Raw genomic sequence first — 23676 nt, 5'->3', positions numbered from 1 at the left:
TGTTGACGTGTTGTTCTAAACACATTATTTGCGATAAATATCATCACATGCCTCGGTAGTTGAAAGGATAAGATGCCTGCCCGGTAAGCAGGAGATCCAGGTTCGATTCCTGGCTGGTATTTATACCGATACCTGGAGGTGGTATTTTTTCGCAAAATAATTACGAGTTTTCACGACTGGTTCGTGGTCGGGCCCCGCCGTGACGCACACCCTCCCTTCTTATTTCCCCCCCCCCGCACACCCGCACCCCCTCAACGCTTTTGAGTTAGAATCGGTATAGTATACCTACTAGCAAAAATTAATATAATACTATTATACTATTGTACACTATAATATTTTTAACTTCTTGATATACAATTGTCAAAACGATCTTCTGTGAGATTAATACAATACAGCTATTCATGAAATTAGTACAGCCAAAGATCCAATCAGCGTTACGGAAAAGCGGCAACAATAAACTTCGAGATATTCGAGTATCGACTTAACATGCCTTTTTTTAGAAAGAATATTTGTGGTAATTTCTTGGATGATGAATACGAATCCGCTCTCAAATTGCTCTACCACATCACAATAGTTTTTAATTTTTCACAATAGTTCATAATTTTGAGAAATTTGAAATTGAAGTTGCAAAAGTTAATTTTATATACTTCGTCATATTATAATTACAATATGTGACATATTGGAAAAGTTTTTTTACAACCAAAATTAAATATTGTTAGGCTTTGTAGTCTTTAAAAAGAATTTTTTATCAATATAATCAAGAGGCTCTGTTACAAGATATTCATAATTAAATTGGAATAAGTTACGGACAAGTGGCGAATTAGATTATTAACAATTTAATGAATTGTTTCAGTTATGTTCATTTAAAATGAAAAGGTTTTTAGGTTGCTATAATAAATACAGATACAATGTCAAAATTGACAAATTCGAAATGGTGCATTTAATATGACGGAAAAAAAATGTCTGGATTGTTTAAATATAGAAATTTTTAATGATACTGAATCCTATGTTAAAATTGACAAATTCAAAATAGAGGATGAAAATTAAATTATGTTTGAATATTAGCAAACAATCTTATACAAGAATTTTTATTGAAACTTTATTTTATGTGTGCAGGTGAGTGTGTGTTCAATATATATGTTTAAATACATGTTTTAATTTTGTGTAAATTTCAGATTGAAAACGTGCAATTCATTAAATTAGTGTAGTAATAACTCCAAACCTCTTTTCAAGTGTTGCGCGCGCATGTGTATGGATGTGTGCGTGTGCGCGCGCGGTTGCATATGTGCATGCATACTCACTTTATGGCTCGTAAATGCATTTCCACAGTACTTGCCAGAATTTCATAATACGTTTTTTTTGATGTCTTTAATGAAGAAAAATTATGATTTAAAATTTTCGATGTTTTGGATTGATATAGTGAGTATTGGAATCGATATCTGCAATCATCATAAAATATATGCTAAAATATACATTTTTAGTATTTAAAGAAAGAGAAAATATTACAGTCAAGAGATGGCAGTAACTTGTACCAAATTTGTGTACAACATCGTTCGAGCAAATAGCAGTAAGTCTATACGTGAGCGTATTCAAATTAAGTGGATATATAATTAAGAGATTTCATTAGTGGCTATATTAATTGATTACCTATTAGGTTCAATCGATAGCTTGGACTTGAAAATAAAAGGAGTGTCTTTATTTTTCCTATCAGTGCAATATGAATGGAGATATTTTAATATAATATTACCGAGTTAATGTTATCGGTTCATTATTGCCTCCTTCCTTCCTCCCAAGTATTGATTTATGAATTGAAGATCGTTCTCTATCGATATGATTGTTTGACGGATTTCAAGAAGTGAAAGTTGCGAGGTAACGGCATTCATTTACATTTTTCTTTCCAAAAAATTGTTAATGATAAAGTTCTTACGTTTTTTAAATTATCTTCGCTTATTTCGCGAGTAAGTGAATGAGGGAGTAAGCAGAAATGAATTGTGCACAGGAGAGCGTTGTGAGCGTGACAATAAAATCCAAATATTTAAAAATTTTGTTAATAAACATTGTCGTTTAATCCATTTCACTCGGGAAATATCCTTTTTCAATTTCTGGTATAAAATAACATCAGAATACATATTTCACATACGTGATACATGTAACTGATGTATAGATATGTAACGGAGCGTTTGACGCTCCATTATTTAACGCGCTATGCGACTCACCGTCCGGGGCCACCCGAACATCTTCGAACTCGACCGAACATCGCATACACATTATCATGCTTCAACAGCGTGATCAGTTGTTTTACAGCGAATGAGATTTTGGCACGCTGGCATGATCAGATATATAAATTCGGAAATTTTGCAAAGAAGATCAGTTCCGTCCGATCCGACCGCTCCGATCCGATCCGCCCGACACGAGAGTTCTCATCTTCATCTGTAATACCGAGTGTTCTCAGTATTCTCGTTTCTTATCCGAAAAGTCGAAGCATTCTCAGACTTTTTCTTCTTTCTCTTGTCTTCATCTGGGATATCGAGCGTTCTCAATATTCTCACTTTCCTTTCCAAAAAGTCGGAGCATTCTCAAACTTTTTCTTCCGACATAACGAGCGTTTCCGTTTATTTATCTCTCTCAAATACCCGAGTGTTTTCAGGTATTCTTCCTACACCACGAATATTCTTGTCCTCCATCTTCGATATTCGAGCATTTTCGAATAGTTGCGCAACGAGTATTCTCGTTGCACCAAAACGAGTTATCCGAAAAACAAGTTATTCTCTCTTCGACAAGCGAAAACATGTGCCGCGAAAGCGTCCTCGGTTGCCTAGCAAGCCATGCGTCCGATTGCTTGGCAACACGCGGGCCGGTTGCCTAGCAATACACGCCACTACCGATCTGATACCTTTCAACCCGTCATTCGATTGCGAATCGCGGAGCGAATAATTCAATCGCCGAAATAAACGATAAAACACGAACAGCGTTGTGCCACTAATCTGGTACATAGAACTATTTATAATTTTAATTTTATTACTTAGAATAAACTGTTAATAATTTATTGTTAACTAAAAACAGCAATTCTGCAATTCTTTTCCGAACCCCGTCATTCGACAAATCCTTTCGAGCTCCCGATCCACGTCTCCACTTCCGCATCAATTATTCCGACCGAGCAGGAACGTATCATTATAGATATAACTTCATTTTCTACGTTCTCAGTAAATATCTAATCTTTTTTTTTTTAACGAAGAGAAATCCCAACCTCCCGATTTGCCTATTTCGGAAAATAACCGGGCGGAAATATCCATAAAAACTCTTTGGAATCTTGCCAAGTCCCCAAGTCCCCAGGACGTCAAATGACATTATTTTAGGGACCCGTCCAACCACAGCCTGACCCAAATAAAAGGATTCAGACAACGCAGTCCTCAGGATGCTAACATAGACATCCTGCTTCTCAAACGGGACAGAGTCAGGAGAGGCTAGGATGGGGAGAATCCTCCCCAATATCAACTGCTGCGTTATTTCCTCTTTTAGAGTCTCTCCGTTCACTAACGGAAGGAGACGCGAAAGGCAAAGGCATCTCCGGAGAACCTCTTCATTGGAGCCTTCCCTTGAGCTTGTGACAAGTTTTATCGAATGAAGTGTCTAATAGATCTATTACTTTTTTCATAAGAACAGTGTCAGTCGAATACTTCTGAGAACAAGAAGGAGCCGATAGGAGCTCAATAACTAATATCCTGAGAGGCGGACCAAAGAATAGCAACTCAATAAAAAGTTGCGGCATACAACCCGCCTAGGCATAAAAAAACTTCTTCTTTTCATATGCGGAATACTTTGTTAAATTATGGCACTAGTCTCGTGTGTAATTTTCGTGCTCACAATGAAAATGGCAGTCAGATAGACACAAAATAATCTGCTTTTTAGGAGGATCATCCGAGCCAACATCCAGCCTATGCGTATCCTTTCTTTCCTTCCTTTCTTTTCTGGTATGGGTATGCGAAGTCTAGCAACGACGAGACACTGAGCCTGCGCATCGCGCCGGTGCAGATATCGATAGCAGAACAGCCGATGTCTGCAAGAACCTGCAGTGACCTCCTTGGACACCTCGTCGAATCCATCATTCAAACTTCAAACTTTCAAGTGGGCCACGAAATCCAGATCAGCGAATGTCTTTGGATTTTTTTTTGTACCGGATCCACAGAAACGGGAAGGGCTTTTCCTTTTCTTATCATCTCTCCGAACGCCATCCGCGGAATCCTGGGAAGGTTTAGAAAGAAGGATAAGGAGCCCTCCTCCTACTTAACGGTCTCACTTGAAAGACAGAGGAGAAGCGAGAACGCCCGCAAGGAGGTTTCTCTGGCTGAGGGCAAGGAAGCTGACAATGAAGCATCCGTGCTCTTCTATCATCTCTTCTTATCACGGTGACTCAAGTTAAAAAAGAAACCGATCGCACAGCGGCCAGAATTCTCGTCGAAGAGAGATCTGTCCGCCACATTCTTCTTCTTTTTAGACCTGGAATTAATAGGAACAGAAATAATTCCATTTAACACGCCAGGTTTCATAATTGTAATGATGCAAAGGCCGACGAACAATCGTCCCTCCAAAATATTCAAGCGTAAATAAGAAGAGAGGGTGTGAGATTTTTTTCCTTAAGAGACACTTATCGGCCTCGAGGGAAATGAATCTCTTCCACGTAAATTCGAAATCACTGTGGCAGACTCTGCACAACACAGGAAGAGGCCGGACTGTTTTCTGCGCCAGGGCATTCAGCTTTATCCATCCACTTAGTAATCTCTTCATTGAAATGGTTCTAAAGTGAGCGAATTTCATCTGCTGTAATCATTTGTCAACTTGAACGAGCTCCGTCGAGGAGTTCTGACTTACGACTATCAATTCGTGGTTCATCAAGTGCCTTTGATCTGTGATAAAATGCATTACAGAAACCTGTATTGGAAGTCACAGTAAACTATCCTTATCAAAATCAGAGTACAAAGTACAAAGAAAGAAGATGAGCTTCCTTCTCGCCTTCCATCCTGACAACCGCCAGAACGCTCTCAGGGAGAGAAACGACTCTCCTATAAATTCTTGTCAATATCCTCGATCGTCAGGATCGGAGATTTAAATCCAAACCCATCGAACCGAAGTTAATTATCTGTCCTGTTACGTGTCCTCTTTTGCGGAGGCGAGAGGGAAACTATTTCTACGGGGCCATATGACAAACTGAAAGTCCTCTAAATTGAGGTCCCTCAGAGATATTTATCGCAATGAAAGAATCGACGATCTCTATAGAGGTGATTCTGAGTCCAAAACGGATTATAAAACCTTCTGAAACCATCACCACTTCACACATCTTCTCGGAGGTGAAAGTAGGCGGCACAGCAGTTACCATCCATATTCTTTTCGAATTCACCGTCTTGACTCCTTCTCCGAATCGCAGAAAGTGGGTCTTCTCCTCTAACGAGAGGACTCTTCTGAAGGCTCCAAAAGAGTCAAACATCTCATCAAGAAATATCAAAGAAATAATCCTTTAAGTAACTAGCAATATGCTGATACTTATCAGGAAGGCCTCATTTGTGATGATTTCATTTGATATCATCACAAAATTGTTCGCTCCTCGATATTACTTATCTCTCTTTTAAAGGAGAAAGGATCAGACTTCATGCCTGCCGGGCATCAATGGCGAAACCTCGATTCAGATTTCAGAAAAAGCACAAGACCCGAAGATTCCAAGAGCACATCGTATTCACCAGAAATAACCGATAGGTAACCAGAGTTCACGGCCAAATCTGGTGCTCGTCAGATAACGTGGGAAGAGGAAGAAGGCGACTCCTACCATTACACCGGAGTCTGAAGTTCCAATGCCCATGGGCTAGTAAAAAACCCTTCTTTATCCATAAAAGACATAAAAGAAACATGATTTAGTGTTGGGATTGCTGTCCCTAAGTGTACTCTCGTCTGGCCTTTTCTCTTGGACTTTTCCCGTATGGTAAAACTTATCACGATATCTCTGGAAATCAACGTTCGAGACCGATGAAGTCTCTCACCAGCATAGCTCCGAGAACCAAGATACGCCTCTTCATCACGACAAGATGGTATACTACCGAAAGAGAATAAACATTTAATTTTGTTTAACATAATAAATAAAATTATTCATAAATATCAGTTTTATAAAATGCAAATAGTGTTAAGTTGCCTAGCAGCTTTTTTATTTTTATTATATTTAAATTAAAACAGTATTCCCGTTCTCTTTTTCATTTTCCGTATTTTATACGCAGAATAAACTTAGTTATCGTGTCCAGATAAGGAAAGTGATTTGGAGAAATCAGAAAACGGTTTCGGTAATTTGGTTTCGAGTATTCTTTAATTCTTAATCTATTTGGATGTAACAGAGGATATGTACAGAGTGTCATTCTTGAATATATATTTACATTCTTGAATATGTATTTATATGTATTATATTATATGTATTTATAGTGTGCATATGTGCGTGCGTGCGTGCGTACGCGCGCGCGCGCGCGTGTGTGTGTGTGTGTGTGTGTGTGTGTGTGTGTGTGTGTGTGTGTGTGTGTGATCGTATGTACAACGATATTTTGATGCGAGCAGCCGATGGCGTGCGATGCAGCTGTTTAATAGATTTATGGTATTATACGTGGGTAAGTATGCGTGTACTCCCGATGTACTAGGTAATTTGATTTCAGTTAGTTTTCTTAAGATCTAATTCGGCTGTATATACAAGATATTCACAAATGTCAGCTACAAGCTTTTTGCGTTAAGTTTCGGCCTTTTTATTATTTATCGAGTTTTCGTTGAGTACGTTCGTTCCATCATAAATATGTCAGGAGGTGGATTGTATCTTCCGACCGAAACGATCTTCTTTGGAAAGTAGGAGAGTGCTGTCGGTGTCCCTCCAACCGAGCAGGCGAACTCACCTACCCTTGGTATCGCAACCCGGGATCTTTTTTGTGTATACCATGAGCCTTGCGTTAAATAGGCAGGTAGCTCCCTGTCCCGTGATTTCTTCTGTAACGCTTTGGTGGGATGACGAAAACGGTTGTCTCCGTCCGGGCACAGTAGCTTCCGTGCTCTTTTTCGCTAGTTTTGAGATTCTGGCAATTGGTAAAATGCAATCTTAGCTATGGATTTCATTCGGGCAGCTGGTCGCCGGAAAAAAAGGCTCTTTCTTCGTTTGCGGAGGTGAATTTACATCCGAATTGGCCGATATTCCGTTTCAGTCGGTTACGATTCGGCCGAATTCGGGTACGAGTTCCTCGGAAAATACGTTAGCTTCCGCGAAATGCTATCTTGATTCCTAAGAAATGGATGGAATCCCTTGATTCAGTGACGCAGGCGGTCGTGGAGTCCACGTAAACATTCGGCGGCACGTGTATGACATGTGCCGTGTATGATCTCGCTTGCTTTCGACGCATTGGGTTACCAGCGTGAATTTCTCGGCGATCGGAGTTCTTCTCGCCGTTCCTCGACGGATGATCGGTCGATAATTTTTTAGTTCACAAATGATGATTTGTTACAAAATATATAATCACGATAAATTTATTGCCTTGAACTTGAGTTATAATCGTTTCTTATTATTGTATATATTATTGTAACGAGATTTATATTGCTTTCTTTGCACTTCTTCTTATTGTAATCTGTATCCATCTGGAATAACAACTATTTTTTTTTATCTCATTAAAGACATACGCTGCGCGCGCGCTGTTTATCTTTTTAAATAGAAGAAGCAAGAATTAATAATATTATTGCATCATTAATCCTTTGTCACAACCCAACTGTCAAAACAATCTTCATAATGAGAATTATTGTGCTGATTAGTTCTCTCATTGTGCTTACGAAGTAAGCATAATGAAAGAACTCAATCAGCATCGCAAAGAAGCAATATTTCAAGAAATGCGAAAAGCGTGCTACTCGATTTTGCATGCTTTTTTTAGGAAAGCATAAAACCGATTTAATAGTGCTGTTTCACTTTGGAATTCTTTTTAAAAACTAATTGATATTTTTACTTGCAATCAATGTGAGCAACACATTATTTTTTATAATTAGTTTCACCGATTGGATGCTTAGGGATACATTCTTACCATATTTTTGTATCACTGTATGATTCAATTCAAGTCAACAAAGCACTTTTTATCAATGAATTAAGTTAAACTTAATCATATATTTGCGCATCGGTTAATAAAATTCGAAACGTCTTATCCAAGTATAAAAGTATGAAAGAGGAATCATTGAGTCTCAACTCAAATCGAAATAAAAAAATTTCTTTAGCGGTTGAATATGACCATATGAAAAACATGATAAATTCAAGACTAACAAACAGAAATAAATCTCAGGATAGTGTGTGTAAGAGCTGTTCTTCGTGAGCTTGAGATGGATGTAAATGTGAGAATAAGTGAATAATTTATGTTTCATATTGAAATACGAAGCGGCAATATCTTCGCCATTGACGTAATGATAACGGCGCATATGACAACATAGGATTGTTTAAAATTATATAAATATTTAGAACATTTTAACCACCGCATTTTATATTATGATATCAATTTTTGTATATATATTAGCAACGGAGATCCCAATAAGGCTCGATACACACTATCGGTCTGCTTTCAGTCCGCTCACAATCCGCTCACGATCTGATCATAATTCTTGAATATTTATTTTATCAAATCATTCATGGTCCAGTGACGCGAATTCACTCTCGGTCCGATTCCAGATGATCAGTATAATTTCGATCTTCTTGCTATCAAGTTCATAATTTTTATCCGAAAAAAATGACACTATTTTCCAATAAAGAGTTAATCATAATTGTTATACGTGTTAATATAAAAATTAAGAAATATATCAATAATTAGTTTATAATTATAAAATATACGTACCTTTTTCAAATGACCAAGATTTTTCTTTACTCATATTGTCGTTCGATATTTCTTAACAATGCTCGACAATGCTCAATACTGACAGACTGCGAGAATTAACGCTGAATTGATTGAGTCGTCTGTTTGCACTGTCCGGTATGGGTCCAAGTTCGATCACGTTCCGGTAAAATATTCTTTCGAAGGATTGTTGCTAGAATAAGAGCGGAGCGAGACCAGACCGAAACCCAGTGTGAATGCGTTATAAATAATAGAATAAAGCTGCATTTCACAATAGTTGTTCACAATAGTTGCTGTTGCAAGAACGTTTGCTGAACTTGATCAGTGAGCGCCTCAACATGTTTAGTGAGCGGACGCTATTTCTCTGAGCGGTTTTGAAATACGCTCAGTGAGCACAACACGTTATCAATGTATCAATTGGCGCCATTTTTTAGATATGTAATAGCTATGATTAAGGTACACGATGAAGAATATGAATATAATTCTCGCTATATGATTACCGGATACAGAAATCCATGCAATATTGAAAAATACTCATTTATATTGAGTTACTTGTATTAGTTTAACCATTTACTGATCATAACTTTATTTATGTTTGCAGATCCTATTTATTTTGCTGAATGTATGACAAAAAACACAAGTGCACCCGTATTATATCAGATAATGACAATAAAAGTATGTATATACATTTATATTTATAATTTTATGATTACATATCTCCAGAGAACACAAACTCAAAAACCGATTTTACATTTATGTAAACCTAGTTGTAAGCGTAGTTGTAAATAAATAATTGACTGTAATTGGTTAATCACAAAAAATTGATCCACAATCAATTATTTATAATTACGTTTACAACTACGTTTACGCAATTGTAGAATTGGCTTAAAATCGAGCCATAATGTTTTTAAGACACTTCCTATGGAATAATCTAAAAGACGTCTTATGACCCGACTTTAGATTTTGTGCTGTTTAAATATAATATAATATATATTGTTGCGGCCGTGCGGTGTTCCGCTCGGCGCTGCCCCCGAGGATCAATCAATATAATCAATGAGAGTTTTAAGTGAGGATCGGCCCTTGGCAACGCATCGTTCTCCGGTTGTTTTTGTGATTTTCACAGCCAGATTCCGCGGCGGTCGGATGCGTTTCTGTGCCGATGTATCATTGGCTTAATCAAGAGCGTGTTTTTCTTAAAATAGTGTTCTCCTTTCCAGAAGCGCTTCACCGAGTACCGCGATCGCGAGAAGCAACGCCGCGAACGCGACAATATAATTAAATATATATAGATAGATGGTATAATAACAATAAAGATGGTAGAAAAACTTATAATTTTGCTAAATATAATGGATATAATATATCTATTAAATAATAATACATTTTATAACGAAATAATATTAAAATCGAACTAAAAAATCGACAAAACTATTTCTTCAAGCATATTTAGAAAGAAGAGAAAAATTTTACAATCCAAAAATAAAAAAGAAAGTATTATGATCGCAAATTGCACAAATTTTAAAAGTACATGGATATACAGACAATCATATGGAAGACATATTAAATTGAAAGATGAGAAATATGAAAGACCATACAAAACAATAAAAGATCCCAATCTTCTGGATGAACTTTCATCTGTCGATACATCTTAGTGATGTCTGTGGCGAATATGTGCCGATGATGGCGAATCCAGATGAGACTGTCCATAATATTAAGTAGCAAATTTGCCCCAGTGTGCATGATGTCATTGAGAGATTTCTTTGATGATGTAGGGCTTAAGCCGTTGAATACAACCCGAAGCCTCCTGATGCCGAAGCATCATGTGCCAAGGTCACCTCGGAAGAATGATCATCTTCATTAACTCTTCTCATATGATTAAGTTCCTCATACTCCCTCATGAAGTTTCTATAGAGTTGGCTATATTCTACATCTTTGTTGAGTCGACGTAAAATCCTTTGTAGAATTTAGAGACAGTTTGATGAGAAGATCTTAAGGTTATTGCAGATGTTTTGAGTGGAATTCACACTATATTCGCACTATATTGTCCAGATGAGTCTCTTGAATGAGTACGAAAATGAGCCTTGCATTCCTTTTCTTCAAGTGATAATTGAGAGTGATTGTCGATAGGTAATTCTTCTTGAATCCAAAACTTAGTGAATAATTCCTTGTTGACATCCTCTTGTTAAGCAAAAACTTGATAAGCAAATCTAATATATAAGTGAGATGTATTGATGAGTCCTAATATTATCCAACCGAAAATTGAAAGCTGAGCAATTGGCATCGATGGATGATGTTTAATAATATTAGGTTTGATAATTGACCTATAAGAGTCAACGTCAATGATGATGTCAATTGGACGCTGATAGTAGCTACGATGATAGTATCTTGAGTTTGTAAGACATAGTTTTTCAAGTGTCCATTTTCAAATATTCATTCTTGAATTGATATTTCACTAGAAGGCGTAATTAATGAAACAATCCTTATGATATAAGTGTTGATCTTGACTGCATCTTGAGAATCCATTTGTAATTGTACGACGCCAAGAGTTTGAATTGACCTTGAGCCTCCTATTCCATGAATGTTAAGTAATGATTGTTGGCGAGGAATGCTGAGCTGGCGTGCGAGCTGTTCGGAGATGAAGATGAGTTCTGAGCCTGAATCAATGAACAAAGATATTGAGCAATTAAAGGAGTTTTAACTTGAGCTAAAGCTGTTTCTAAAAAAGCTGAGTATGATTTGGAATTGGTGCAATGAGCTGACGATTGCACCGACTCTTCAATGAGCTGACGACGATGATTGCTGAGTTAAAGTCGATGGCTGAGCAATTTAGGATGAGGTTGAAACTGCCAGGATTGGGCTGGGTTTGTTGAGTGGACGATTAGTTTCATGCAGCATCGTATGGTGCCCAAAGCACGTCTTGCAGTCCTGCATTCTTGCACGCCTTAACACTGATACGTCCAAGGCAATTAAAACACAATCGCTTGCGCTCAGCTAAGGATCTTCGAGCCAAGGGTGCAAGATCCCTGAACTGTTCACATGCGACTATGTAGTAATGGCCACTACAATAGTCACATGGATGAGCTGTTGAGCTTTGAGAAAATGCTGTTGTTTTCGAAGCGGCAGACTGGTCCGATTGAACAGAAGCCATAAGAGCTGTCTTCTTCGGTGTCTGAACTGATGGTGGATGAGCAGATTCTATTCAATCGAGACCTCGGACTCGAGCATTCAAGAATGCCTTTGAATTGAGAGAACGAAGGATATTCTTGAGACGAGCCAAGAGAAGCCTCCCATGCTTCTTTAATTGAGCGGTTCAGATGGCGAGAAACATGATCAGGAGATGATCATCCAAATTTGTGACACCTAATGTGGTCAAAGTCTCTGTCACAGTGATGATGAGCCAATTAAGAGTGATTGCGATGGCATTCTTCTGGGTGAGCATTGAAATGGTGAAGAGCTGGTCTAAATAAGACTGAATGAGCAGTCGTTTATTCTCGAAGCGATCAGTGAATAATTTCCATGAGTCTTCGAAAGAGGTAGCTGTGAGCGACCAATTAGAGATCAGCTCAGCAAGGGGACCTTTCAGACAGACTTGCAAATAGTGGAGACGCTCCATATCCGAGAGGTGTTGATTGTCCAAAATGAGGCTTCTGAACATGTCGCTGAACGTCGACTAATCCGTGTAATCGCCTCGAAATTCAGACAATGATATGTCCAGAAGCTTAGAATTCCCTTGTGAACTGGCCGATGAGCTAGGAGGAGCTGAAATAGTGAGCTGGTTTTTGGCCTTAGCAATCTCTCGTTTCAGAGCAAAATAAGTCCTCTGAGCCTGTAAATAAAGGTTGTTCAAATATTCATGATTAAGAAGATTTGCTGACCATGAGATTTAAGAAAAGTGCTCCTTGGAAATCGCCTTGAACTTCTCGTCAGAGAAGCCTGAACCTTCCATCCATTAGTTCTTCGAGCGAAGCATTTAAGCTGTTAAAATCATCGAAGGTTTCCCTCAGAATAATGAGCCTGCTATGTTGAGATTTTACCTTGAGAGCGAGTTCTATCGGCAGCTTGGGTGAGTCGTTGATGAGTGCGCCGAGCTAGCTTGAGAAGAGCGCCGAGATGAGCGGTTGGACCCAGGAACACGAGCAGAGCCAACTGCGAGAGCAGGAGTTGGCACTTCAAACTTGGCAACTTGTTCCTTTTGAGAGTTAGCCCTGTAACGGAGCGCATCCCTCCGCTCCGTTCCTTCTCCGACTTTCCCTCGACCGACCATCCGTCAGGGATCGCCGAACATCAGGCGGAATGCGGCAGTGGTCGCAAGAGGCATTTATACCTCCTTTTTTTAATGTTACATTCGCGAACTCCGAAGCGTCGGAGCAGAGCACGGGAATACCGCGTAAATATGATTATTTTCGTGGTATTCCCCCTGCGTCACACCACGCAGAATGCCAACAAGCACTAGCATGCTCCGCGCCGCATCACGCGTCGTACTACCGAGCGTTGATGCGCCCCGCGCCGCACCAACACCGCGCCACGCAAGCGAGCGAGCGTCCCGCACCGCGCCACGACCGCGTCTATAAGCGCGTAACCGACCCCGCGTCGGATTACCTTACCAGCGAATTCCTTTCCTACTCTTTTACCTCCCCGATTCCTCCGATTCCTTATCATCCTAAAAAAGCAATTATATCGAATCCTTTTCTCCGCTCCTGGGGAGAGGAATGCTAACCCCGAGATCGACCAATATGACCGATCCAACCGAAAAATAGGTCGATCTCGGGTATAAAAAGGCATCGCTCTCCATAGGAAATCATCTTGTTCCATGCTCGCCTTCTGAGAGCATGTCTTAAAGAAAGCAAGTATCCGAACCGAAGTCTAGTAAAAGCCTAAGTTCTGTCGGGGCCCAACCTCAACGCGCCAAGATCGCTTGGCCTGGATGAAATCGTTTCCGAAGCCTTCCACGGCAAGCCGAGAGCTACTGGGGGTCTCCCCAGCGTATCGAGTCCGCTCGATCCAACTCCGCCATCTCCGAACTCCACCGATCAATTCTGAGCCCCCAGTATACCCCCCAGTATACCCCCGGTCGGCCGAGTTCACTCGGCACTGATACCTCCATCTCCCGTCACAGCTGAGACTCTCCCCGGCTGGCCGAGTTCACTCGGCACTCACGAGACGAGCCCCATCGTACACCCCTCGTCAGCCGAGCTCTCTCGGCAGGGAACGGGCCCGCCCGTTCTCCTGAATGATCCAAATACGATAGCAGATCGATCACCGCATTCACCGTACCGGGCTGGGGCCTAATGTACTTCAGGATCATGCCATTCGGTCTGCATTCAACCTCGGCGTCTTTTCAACGACTGCTCGACCGCGTCATCGGACTCGAACTAGAGCCCCGCCGCGTTCGCCTACCTGGATGATATCATCGTTGCAAGCAAGACGTTTACCGAACATCTGCAGCATCTGCGCGAAGTCTTTCATCGACTGCGCGCAGCCCGATTCCGCATAAATCGTGACAAATAATCAATAATCACAATCGCCGATTCTGCGTGCCGAAGTTACGATATCTCGGACATATCGTAAATCGCGAAGGGATAAAGATCGACCCCGAAAAAATTACCGCGATCGCCGATTGATCCATCCCGCAGACCATAAAACACATTCGTCAATTTCTCGGGTGGCCTCCTGGTACCAACGGTTCATCCAGGATTTTGCCACCGTCGCCGCACCACTAACCCCGCTTACACGGAAAAACACGCGATGGAAATGGGGGGAAGAAAAACAAGGCGCATTTAACGCCTTAAAGAAGAACCTAACGACCGCTACAGTGCTGGCCTGCCCCGATTTCGCACGGCCGTTCACCTTTCAAACCGACGCGAGTACTGTCGACCTCGGAGTCGTACTCACGCAATATTTTCCGGAGGGGGAACGCGTCATCGTGTACGCGAGCCGCTAAACGGCGCGGATCGGGGGAGCGAGTCTCGATCCAAGGAAGATCTGTCTAATAGAGCCGAAGAACAACTTTTTATAGTCCCCCACGATTCGGTATTCGATCGGATTCGGAGCGGTTCGGATCGGATCGTGAATGATAATCAGTTGCTTCTCATTAGTTAATTGCACTTTCTAATTTCTGGTGATTTTCGGTAGAATTTAGAGATTGCTCTCGCTGATCCGGGATCTTCTTTTACATTCGAGTTCGCTCGGCGCCGCTCGGTTGATTTCGGCGACGCTATGCTGAATAATCAACCGTCGGTTCGCAATTACTTTTGCGAGCCTAATTGTTGAATGATTAAAATAACGAAAACGCCTTTTGCCCAACGGATCGTCCGTCGGGCGATGGATGGACGGCCGCGGAACGGTGCGTTAAAATATGCATCGTTACATAATTAATAATTAATATAAATAAATTTAATCGATTAATTAACAATAAATTGATTAATTAACAATAAATCGATAATTTATTACAAAAATATCAAAACATTTATTTTAGCTATGTACTTTCTGATTTTTAAAATTTTTTTTAACAGGATGGAGAGAGAGAGAGAGAGAGAGAGAGAGAGAGAGAGAGAGAGAGAGAGAGAGAGAGATTGATGACTACAATTGCTTCGCTCATCATCGGCGTTGTTCTCCTCCCGCCGTGAAATTTTTTAGCTCCACTCCGCCTTGCTCCGTCCCTGTTTTCTCTGTATAGACGAGAGCCGAATTGTTAATTAACTTTAACACTGTATAATAACGAACAGAAAGCTCAGATTAAAAAATGACTCAAGATTTTTTTATTTGGATTTTTCCTGTATCTCGTGTATACTCCATATATTTTTTTTTAATTACACCATGTATAACTATTCATACATATAATATACTGTCGCGCTCACTCTCGCGTTTCCTCACACACTCGCGATTCGCAAGAAAGCTGCGCATGAAATATTCAACACTTTCTTTTACGAAACTCAGAAACTTTATTAAAAGAAACAGAAACAATTAGAACGTCATGGACATACATTCGTTCGCCTGGAGACGCCGCGTAAAAACATCCATATAAACTAGTGTTCGGAATTAGTTGTCTTTTTTGGTCCGATTTCAACGTCTACTGTTCCCTATTATCGTTCGAAGCTTAACAGTCGAGCCGCCGCACGCTTTCAGGAGTTATTTTAAAAATGCGCCCAAATTTGTATATTCCTAAACCATTATTAAAGCAATTAACAAAGTAGGAAAGTAACGTAGCAAATTGAGAGTCAGACGCAGATTTTGTGGCGAGAGATTTAATTATCAATATAAAATTATAAACTTATAAATAAGTAAACGTTTCGACCACATTTGAGCCATCTTCAGTACGAATCCCCCCGAGTAATACTGTTGTTGCATGTTTGTAGAATCAGAATTTTTACGCTGTGGTCCTTTGGCAAGGAAACTCGTACATCCCATTATGAATTGCTGTTCATAGCACAATTGCACGACTGAATGGAAGTGATACAAAAATGTGCAAAAGTTATAAAAGTAATAAGAGTAAGATTTTTGCTACGACAGCTAAGATGTGATCCAATGCACAGTCAGCTTACCTCTGAACCAATACTGAAGCACTTTGCAAATTTTTAAATACATGATAAATGACAGTCAGTAATTAAAAATAAAAAAATTGAAGTCAGACAGTCAAACTTTAAAACTTAATCGGGAGACCATAAACTTTCGGTAGTACGCCTTCGCTGCAATATAATGATCTATATCTCGCCGGAGACATATACTCTCTCTTCTTCGAAAGCAATGCGTTCAATTCTCTAATAATCTTCCTAAACAACCTTGTGGTCTGTGATTAAATCTATTTTTACGCGTGTATTGTTTTCCTAGTGTACAATATGATTTCGGACAGAACGGTTCTTTTATTTTTCGCAATTTATTTTTCGCAATGTTTTCGATATTTTCTGTACCGATTTAATTATATGCTATGGATTAAGATATTGATATTATTGACGTATTTTTTTAAAGTGATTTCCTTAGTAATTTCCTTACTTAATAATTTCCTTATTTAATAGTTTCCTATTTTATTAAAAAGAATCAAATATATGACTTGACAAGAAATGAAAAATAAAAGCGTGACCGGTATAATTTTTGTTTGTTTAGATGTTAGATGAAAAATTAATTTAATTTTCTTGTATGCATTTTAGTAAAGATGATATATCAATAGAAATTTTGGAAGAACTGATTTGCACCAGCAGAAATAGTAATCATTCAAAGAACGTTTTTCTTTTCTTGTGCATCACTATCCTCGTTGATGCGAACTAGTTCTTTTAAAATTTTTTTATATTATTTCTGTATATTCTGGATATATCATCTCTAGAATCGTGTAAACGACCCAAAATCAAATCAAATTAGTATTTTTATACGAATTGCTCTTTTTTTCGTTTTTCTTATTCTTTATATATCATATTTTACGATATTTTACAATATAGAATTTTCTGCCAAACCATATATTTGATTTCTTATTTTTTTAATCGAATAGGTTTACTGCGGAAACCACTAAAAAAAAAACGTGTCAACAGTACCTCATAGGGATGCGGAACCTATTGTTAACATTTTAATTATTCTAATTATTCTGTAATAATTCTATTATAAACGTATTTATTATCATTAAATATTATAAAACACATAAAATATGTTAAAAAGAAAATTTAGTGTTTGTAAAAATAAAAATAATTTAATAAAGAAATTGACTTAATAATAGTTTGGCGGAAATGATGCATTTTTAATATAAGACATTCCTGAGGCATAAGCTACGGTGGCTCGGCCGTCAAGTCTCGAGCGGTAGTGAGGGAACTGTAGGCGTCGCCTTCGAAATCGAGCCGAAAAGGGCAACTAATTCCGAGCACTGACATAAACAATAGCGTTGTTAAAAACTTCGAAACACGCGACACATCATCAGGGAACGATCTTCTCTTCGAAATATTGATTTTTTCGGGGAGAACGACGAGCGAATCACCGCTCGTAACCGGTCGTAACAATACCTTGAATTTCATCTTGTGGAACGGTTCTAAATCAATGCTTGTTTTGGAAAATTATGTTTTATTTGTAGTGATGTAGTTCTTGCGTTCCCAACGCGGATTGTTTAAAGTGTCCACAATTTTTCTTGTCTAATATGATGTTATTTTCTCCATTTAATGCATCATTCATGGCTAATCGTAAAGTATGAACTGCACAACTAATATGTTTCTTTGTTCATTGTAAAATTTCTTTGTCATATTAGGTAGATATATTGTCATATATTACGTAACGTCATATATAACGTAAAAAAATTTGGTTTCTTTATCCCAATAAAAATATTATTTCTAAATCAAGAGCAATATTTTTAGCGGAATGTCATCCTTTTAATTCGATTGTGCATAAATAATGCTTCAGTTCCTATTTTTCTTTATCTATATAATTATCTATATAATGTGTTGTAACTGATAAGAATGCATCTTGTGACATAAATGGCCATATATCTATCAAGTATAATATATTTGCATTTTCGTGCTGTACCTTATGCTGTATATCTTATCAAGTTAAAAATAGAATGTAATTGACAATATCTTTTATTTTAAAAAAATAGAACTTAAGTGGTACGTATATCTGTTTGTTCATTGGAGAGTCTTTTTATTGTCACACTTAACTCAATTCTAGTTGTGATAAAACTAAAAAAAAATCTAAGTGCTAGTATCCTTGTGATGATCTTTGTATTTTCATTGAAGTGTCTTCCTATTCTAACCCAAGTGATAGTAACTTTAATTTAAAAAAAAAATTGGTTTCCACATTGCTAAACTCAAATGATATCATTTGTATAAAAGATTTGATATCAATAATTGCTAAGTTATAATCCTACTATAAAAATTGCGTCATTCTACTAAACCCAAGTGATATGTATCAAGTAAAGAGACATACGTGCGGAGATATTACTACACAAACTTCGATTCGTAAATTTTTACTTTAAGAAACGTCATCATTATTATTTGTATAAAAGATTTGAGATCAATAACTGGCAAATTATAGTCCCATTAGGTTACAAGTTCACCTTAGCCAAATTATATATTTCATTTGTATAAAAGATTTGATACACCACTATTTAAAAAAAAAATCCAAGCGGTAGTATCTTTAATTTAAAAATAATAAAAACCAAATATGTATATCTTTTTACCCATTCAAGACTCTCTTCTAACCCAAGTGATAGTAATTATTTAGCTTTAAAATATTATTATATCACAAAATTGCTTTACTCAACCTAAGTTTTTATCACAAAGAATTAAAAAGTAACAGTACAAAATAAATGATAAAACTTTTGAATAAAAAAAATGTTTATGTAAAAATACTTGGCGCTACTCGACATCTTATGACATCTTATGACATCTTGTGACATCTTTTCATTCAGTTGAAATTATATATATACTTATTCGATTCCTTTTTTTTTTCAAGCGCCTCTATACTTGACACCCTTTTTTTACCTTTTTTTAAAAAAGTAATTTTTTAATGATATCATGCATTTTGTAGTGTCAAGCATCTTTTCGTGTTTGAGAATCACGCCTATGCTTAACATCTTTTATATAACAAATTTATATAACAAATTTAATTGACATTTTCTTTATATAAACAATATTTTTGTTAAATATAAGTACATTTACGAGGGTAGTCTGAAAAGTTTTGAGCCTAACATAGAAACAAGTATTTTTTCGGTCAAATATAGTTTTATTTTTCAACATAATCTCCTTTTAAGTCGATACACTTTTCCCATCAATACTCTAATCTCTTTAACCCCTCCAAACAGTAGTCTTGTTCCGCAAAATAGGCGTTTACGTATGCGATGACCTCCTCGTTCGATGAAAATCTCTGTCTTCCAAGCGAAACTTTAAGCTTAGAAAATAGGAAAAAATCGTTGGGGGCCAGATCTGATGAATACGGTGGGTGGTCAACCAATTCGAAGTGCAGTTCGTGAATTTTGGCCATGGCGACCGCTGAAGTGAGAGCAGATGCGTTGTCTTGATGGCACTTTCTTCTTCTTCAAATGCGGCCGTTTTTTTGCAATTTCTGCCTTCAGCTTATCAAGTAATGATGCATAATACGCTCCCGTTATTGTTTTATCTTTTTCAAGATAGTCAATACACACAATTCCGTGACTATCCCAAAAAACAGTCGCCATTACCTTCCCAGCTGATGGAACCATCTTCACCTTTTTCGGAGCAGGTTCACCCTTTGCAGTCCACTGTTTTGACTCTTTTCTTTTGTCTCTGGAGTGTAGTGATGGATCCAAGTTTCATCTAGAATTATGAATCGACGCAAAAAATCTGACTCGTTTCGCTTGAACTGCTCCAATAGGGCCTTGGAAATGTTCATTCGAATTCGTTTTTGGTCCAAAATAAGCAAGCGCGGCACCCAACGCGCGGATAGCTTGCGCATATCCAATTCTTCAGTCAATATATGACAAACGCGTTCTTTCGATATGCCCATAGCCTCTGCTATCTCTCTAACCTTGACGGTCCAATACCATTTAAGGAACATTTTCGATGTTATCAGCGGTGGTCGCAATTTTTGGTCGTCCTGAACGCTCATCATCAGCCAAGCTGGTACGACCACGTTTAAATTCAGCTGCTCATCTTTTTACGGTGGCAATGATGGGGCAGAGTCCCCGTAAACAGCGTCCAACTTGATTTTAATTTGTGCAGGCGTATTGCCTTTCAAATGTAAGAATTTAGTCACGGCACGATATTCAATTTTTTTCCATTTTTACAAAAACACTGACATCGACTAACACAAACAACTGTCAAACAACAACTGAGCGTCCAAAATGGCTGAAATTTTCACAAAAGTCTTTCAAAACATATACTATTGTAGTACTAGAATGGTTTTGACAAGTAACGTCATCTTCATGTTAAGGCTCAAAACTTTTCAGACTACCTTCGTAATATATTACCTAACTTAATATATATGTTTAATAACAATTTTTTGTAAAAATAGTATATAAATATCTTTAGCACCTTTAGGCCATTGCTTTTTCATAACTTGCGCATTAAATAATAATTTATCACTCGCATAGTATAAAAAGAGATATTAGAGGTCCTATTAATAAAGTACCAATCATGTACATAATAAAACCGTGAATCATGAAATACGCTGCAACATGGCTACGGAAGAAGACATGTAAGTATATTCATCCTAAAATTTTATATAATTATAATAAATAAATTTATATAATTAAAAAAATATAAAATGAAAATATGAATTTTTAATCATATTTCTAATTTATGTGAAATATTTTTTTCAGAGAGATGAATGACGAGTTCAGTCAGATCGACGTTAATGATACAATGGAAATAGTGGCTCTAAAGGCGGAAATAAAAAAATTAAAAGAAGAGTTAAATAAAAATGTAAACCGGTCCTCAGAATCTCCAGAGTCAATCGTCTTAGCCGGGACTATTATCACCGCAAACATCAGGGCCGCCAGAGACGCAGTTGATGCCGCAGCAAGAAACGAAAAAAATGTAAGTAAAACATTAATATATAACATCTATAATATATATAAGACATTACAATCTTCTCTTACATGATTAATATTATTTAATATTATATTAATATTAAATAATATTATAATAATAATATAATTATTATTTAATTTAATTAATATTTTTAATAATTTATATTATTAATATTATATTATTTAATAATATAAATATTACAGCATGACGCTGGCAGAAAAGTCGGCACGCACGCGGCGGACGAGGAGGACGTGGCGCCCGCAGAAGACAATATACAAAATATATATATTTATAAATTATTAGTTATTTAATGTATTCTTTTATATTGATGTTGTTGTGTTGTGTTGATTAATGTTGATGTATTCTTTTATTATTTTTTTAATAAAAACCTTGTAATTAAATCCCACAAATTTTTTATAAAAAATTTGGAATCTTGAATTCAATATAATAGAGATCTTTTATTAATAATCAGTCAATCAGAATCGTGATATAAAAAACAGAGACTGTAGTTAGAGATACATTAACCAGTTAACATATTAGCCAGACTGTAGTTAGAGATACATTAATTTCTTTTATACTATCCGAGTGCGTATGAAAAATCATTTTTTATTGCTGTATTATCAAGATTTCCGCAAGATTTTGTATCGTAGAGATTAGTGCATAAAACATATTATCTATTGATATTATCAATTGAATATGTTATTAACTGAATGTGTTAATAGATTAGTTCAGTACAAAGATTTCTAGATTCAAAGAATTTTCAAAGATATTTTCCAAGATTTCTTTTTATATATTTCATGTAAAATTGATTAATGTATCAATAATTACAGTCTCTGCTCTTTATGTCACGATTCTGATTGACTGATTATTAATAAAAGGCCTTCATCGAATTCCAAATTCCGCATTTTTTAATAAAAAATTTGCGGGATTTATTTATAAAATTTTTATTGAAACAATAAAAGAATACAGTAATTAATTATTAATTTATAAATGTATATTTTGTAAAGTGTCTTCTGCTTGTTCCACGCCCGCCACGTCTTCCTCGTCTGTTACGCCCGTCACGTCCTCCTCGTCCGCCACGTGCGTGCCGACTTTTCTGCCAGTGTCGTGTAATATTTATTAAATAATATTGTTGCGGCCATGCGGTGTTCCACTCGGCGCTGCCCCCGAGAAATCAATCAATATTAATCAATGAAAGTTTTAAGTGAGGATCGGCCCTTGGCAACGCGTCGTTCTGTGGTTGTTTTAGTGATTTTTACGGCCAGATTCCGCGGCGGTCGGGCGTATTTCTGTGCCGGTGTATCGTTGGCTTAATAAAGAGCGTGTTTTTCTTAAAACAGTGTTCTCCTTTCCGGAAGCGCTCTACCGCGATCGCGAGAAGCAACGCCGCGAACGCGACAATTTTGGGGGATCGAATTTTTTTCAATTCGTGTGTATGTGTGTGTGTGTGTGTGTGTGTGTGTGTGTGTGTGTGTGTGTGTGTGTGTGTGTGTGTGTGTGTGTGTGTGTGTGTGTGTGTGTGTGTGATAATGGCGGAGCGACAGACGGAGAGACGGGGACCGGACAAGAAGAAGCGACAGGACGGAGAGTGGTTTTTGCTAGAAAGAGGGCCTGTACTTGAGCGGAAGGGCCGGAGGCGTCTCCGAACTTGGAGGAGATTCTTCGCTCTTTGAGGGAGGAACGCGCTCGACGGAAGACGAAAACATCTTCGATGTCCGGTCCGCAAGAACAGATTCCACAACGTCCAATATCAGGCCAATCGTTTTCAAATTTTAATTTTGGTTGCGGAATAAAATTAAAGCCCGATATGTATGACGGGAATGTTCCGTTGCATGAATTTCTTACACAATTTGATTTGATTGCGCGAGCTAATGGTTGGGGTAATTCCGAGAAGGCTGTTATGTTGGCGTCCTATCTCAAGGGAAAGGCACGTTCAATTTTGGAGGGAGGAACGGAGCTGGAAAATTCTCAACTCGATAGTTTGGTTGCGCGATTAGAATTGCGTTTCGGGGAGAATTTTTCTATTCAAAATTATTACTTTCAATTTATAAATCGAAAACAGAAACCAGGAGAGGAAATAGCCGCGTTAGGCTCAGAATTAGAGCGACTTTCTCGACTGGCTTATCCGGAATGTTCTCCGGTATGCGAGACAAAATTACCTGTTCTCAATTTATTATGGTTTTATCGGATGGGAACATTAAACAAATTCTTCAATTGGAGGGGCTCACGTCCTTGAGGCTTGTCGTTGAGAGAGCAATGGCAATTAAAATTATAAGGGAAAATAGTTTTGGAAAATAGTTGCGTTTGCGGTTGAAATGGCTCAGGATTGTATT

At 37.8% G+C, this 23676-nt stretch overlaps 1 protein-coding gene across 1 annotated transcript in view; it reads right to left on the bottom strand.

Annotated features, from left to right (window-relative positions):
- Positions 1–1297: 1297 nt before the first annotated feature.
- LOC148935313 (uncharacterized) overlaps positions 1298–23676 on the bottom strand; it is a 343230-nt gene continuing 320851 nt past the window's right edge. The window contains exon 5 of the mRNA XM_089081572.1: positions 1298–1439. Within this exon, the coding sequence (XP_088937698.1) occupies positions 1298–1439 (142 nt within the window). The remainder of the gene's footprint in view (positions 1440–23676) is intronic.

The sequence above is a fragment of the Pogonomyrmex barbatus genome, unplaced genomic scaffold (assembly GCF_055798465.1).
Source record: "Pogonomyrmex barbatus isolate J1 unplaced genomic scaffold, ASM5579846v1 scaffold5, whole genome shotgun sequence".
Taxonomy (NCBI): domain Eukaryota; kingdom Metazoa; phylum Arthropoda; class Insecta; order Hymenoptera; family Formicidae; genus Pogonomyrmex; species Pogonomyrmex barbatus.
The sequence above is the reverse complement of the archived record's forward strand: the minus strand, read 5'-3'. Positions and strand labels throughout refer to the sequence as shown.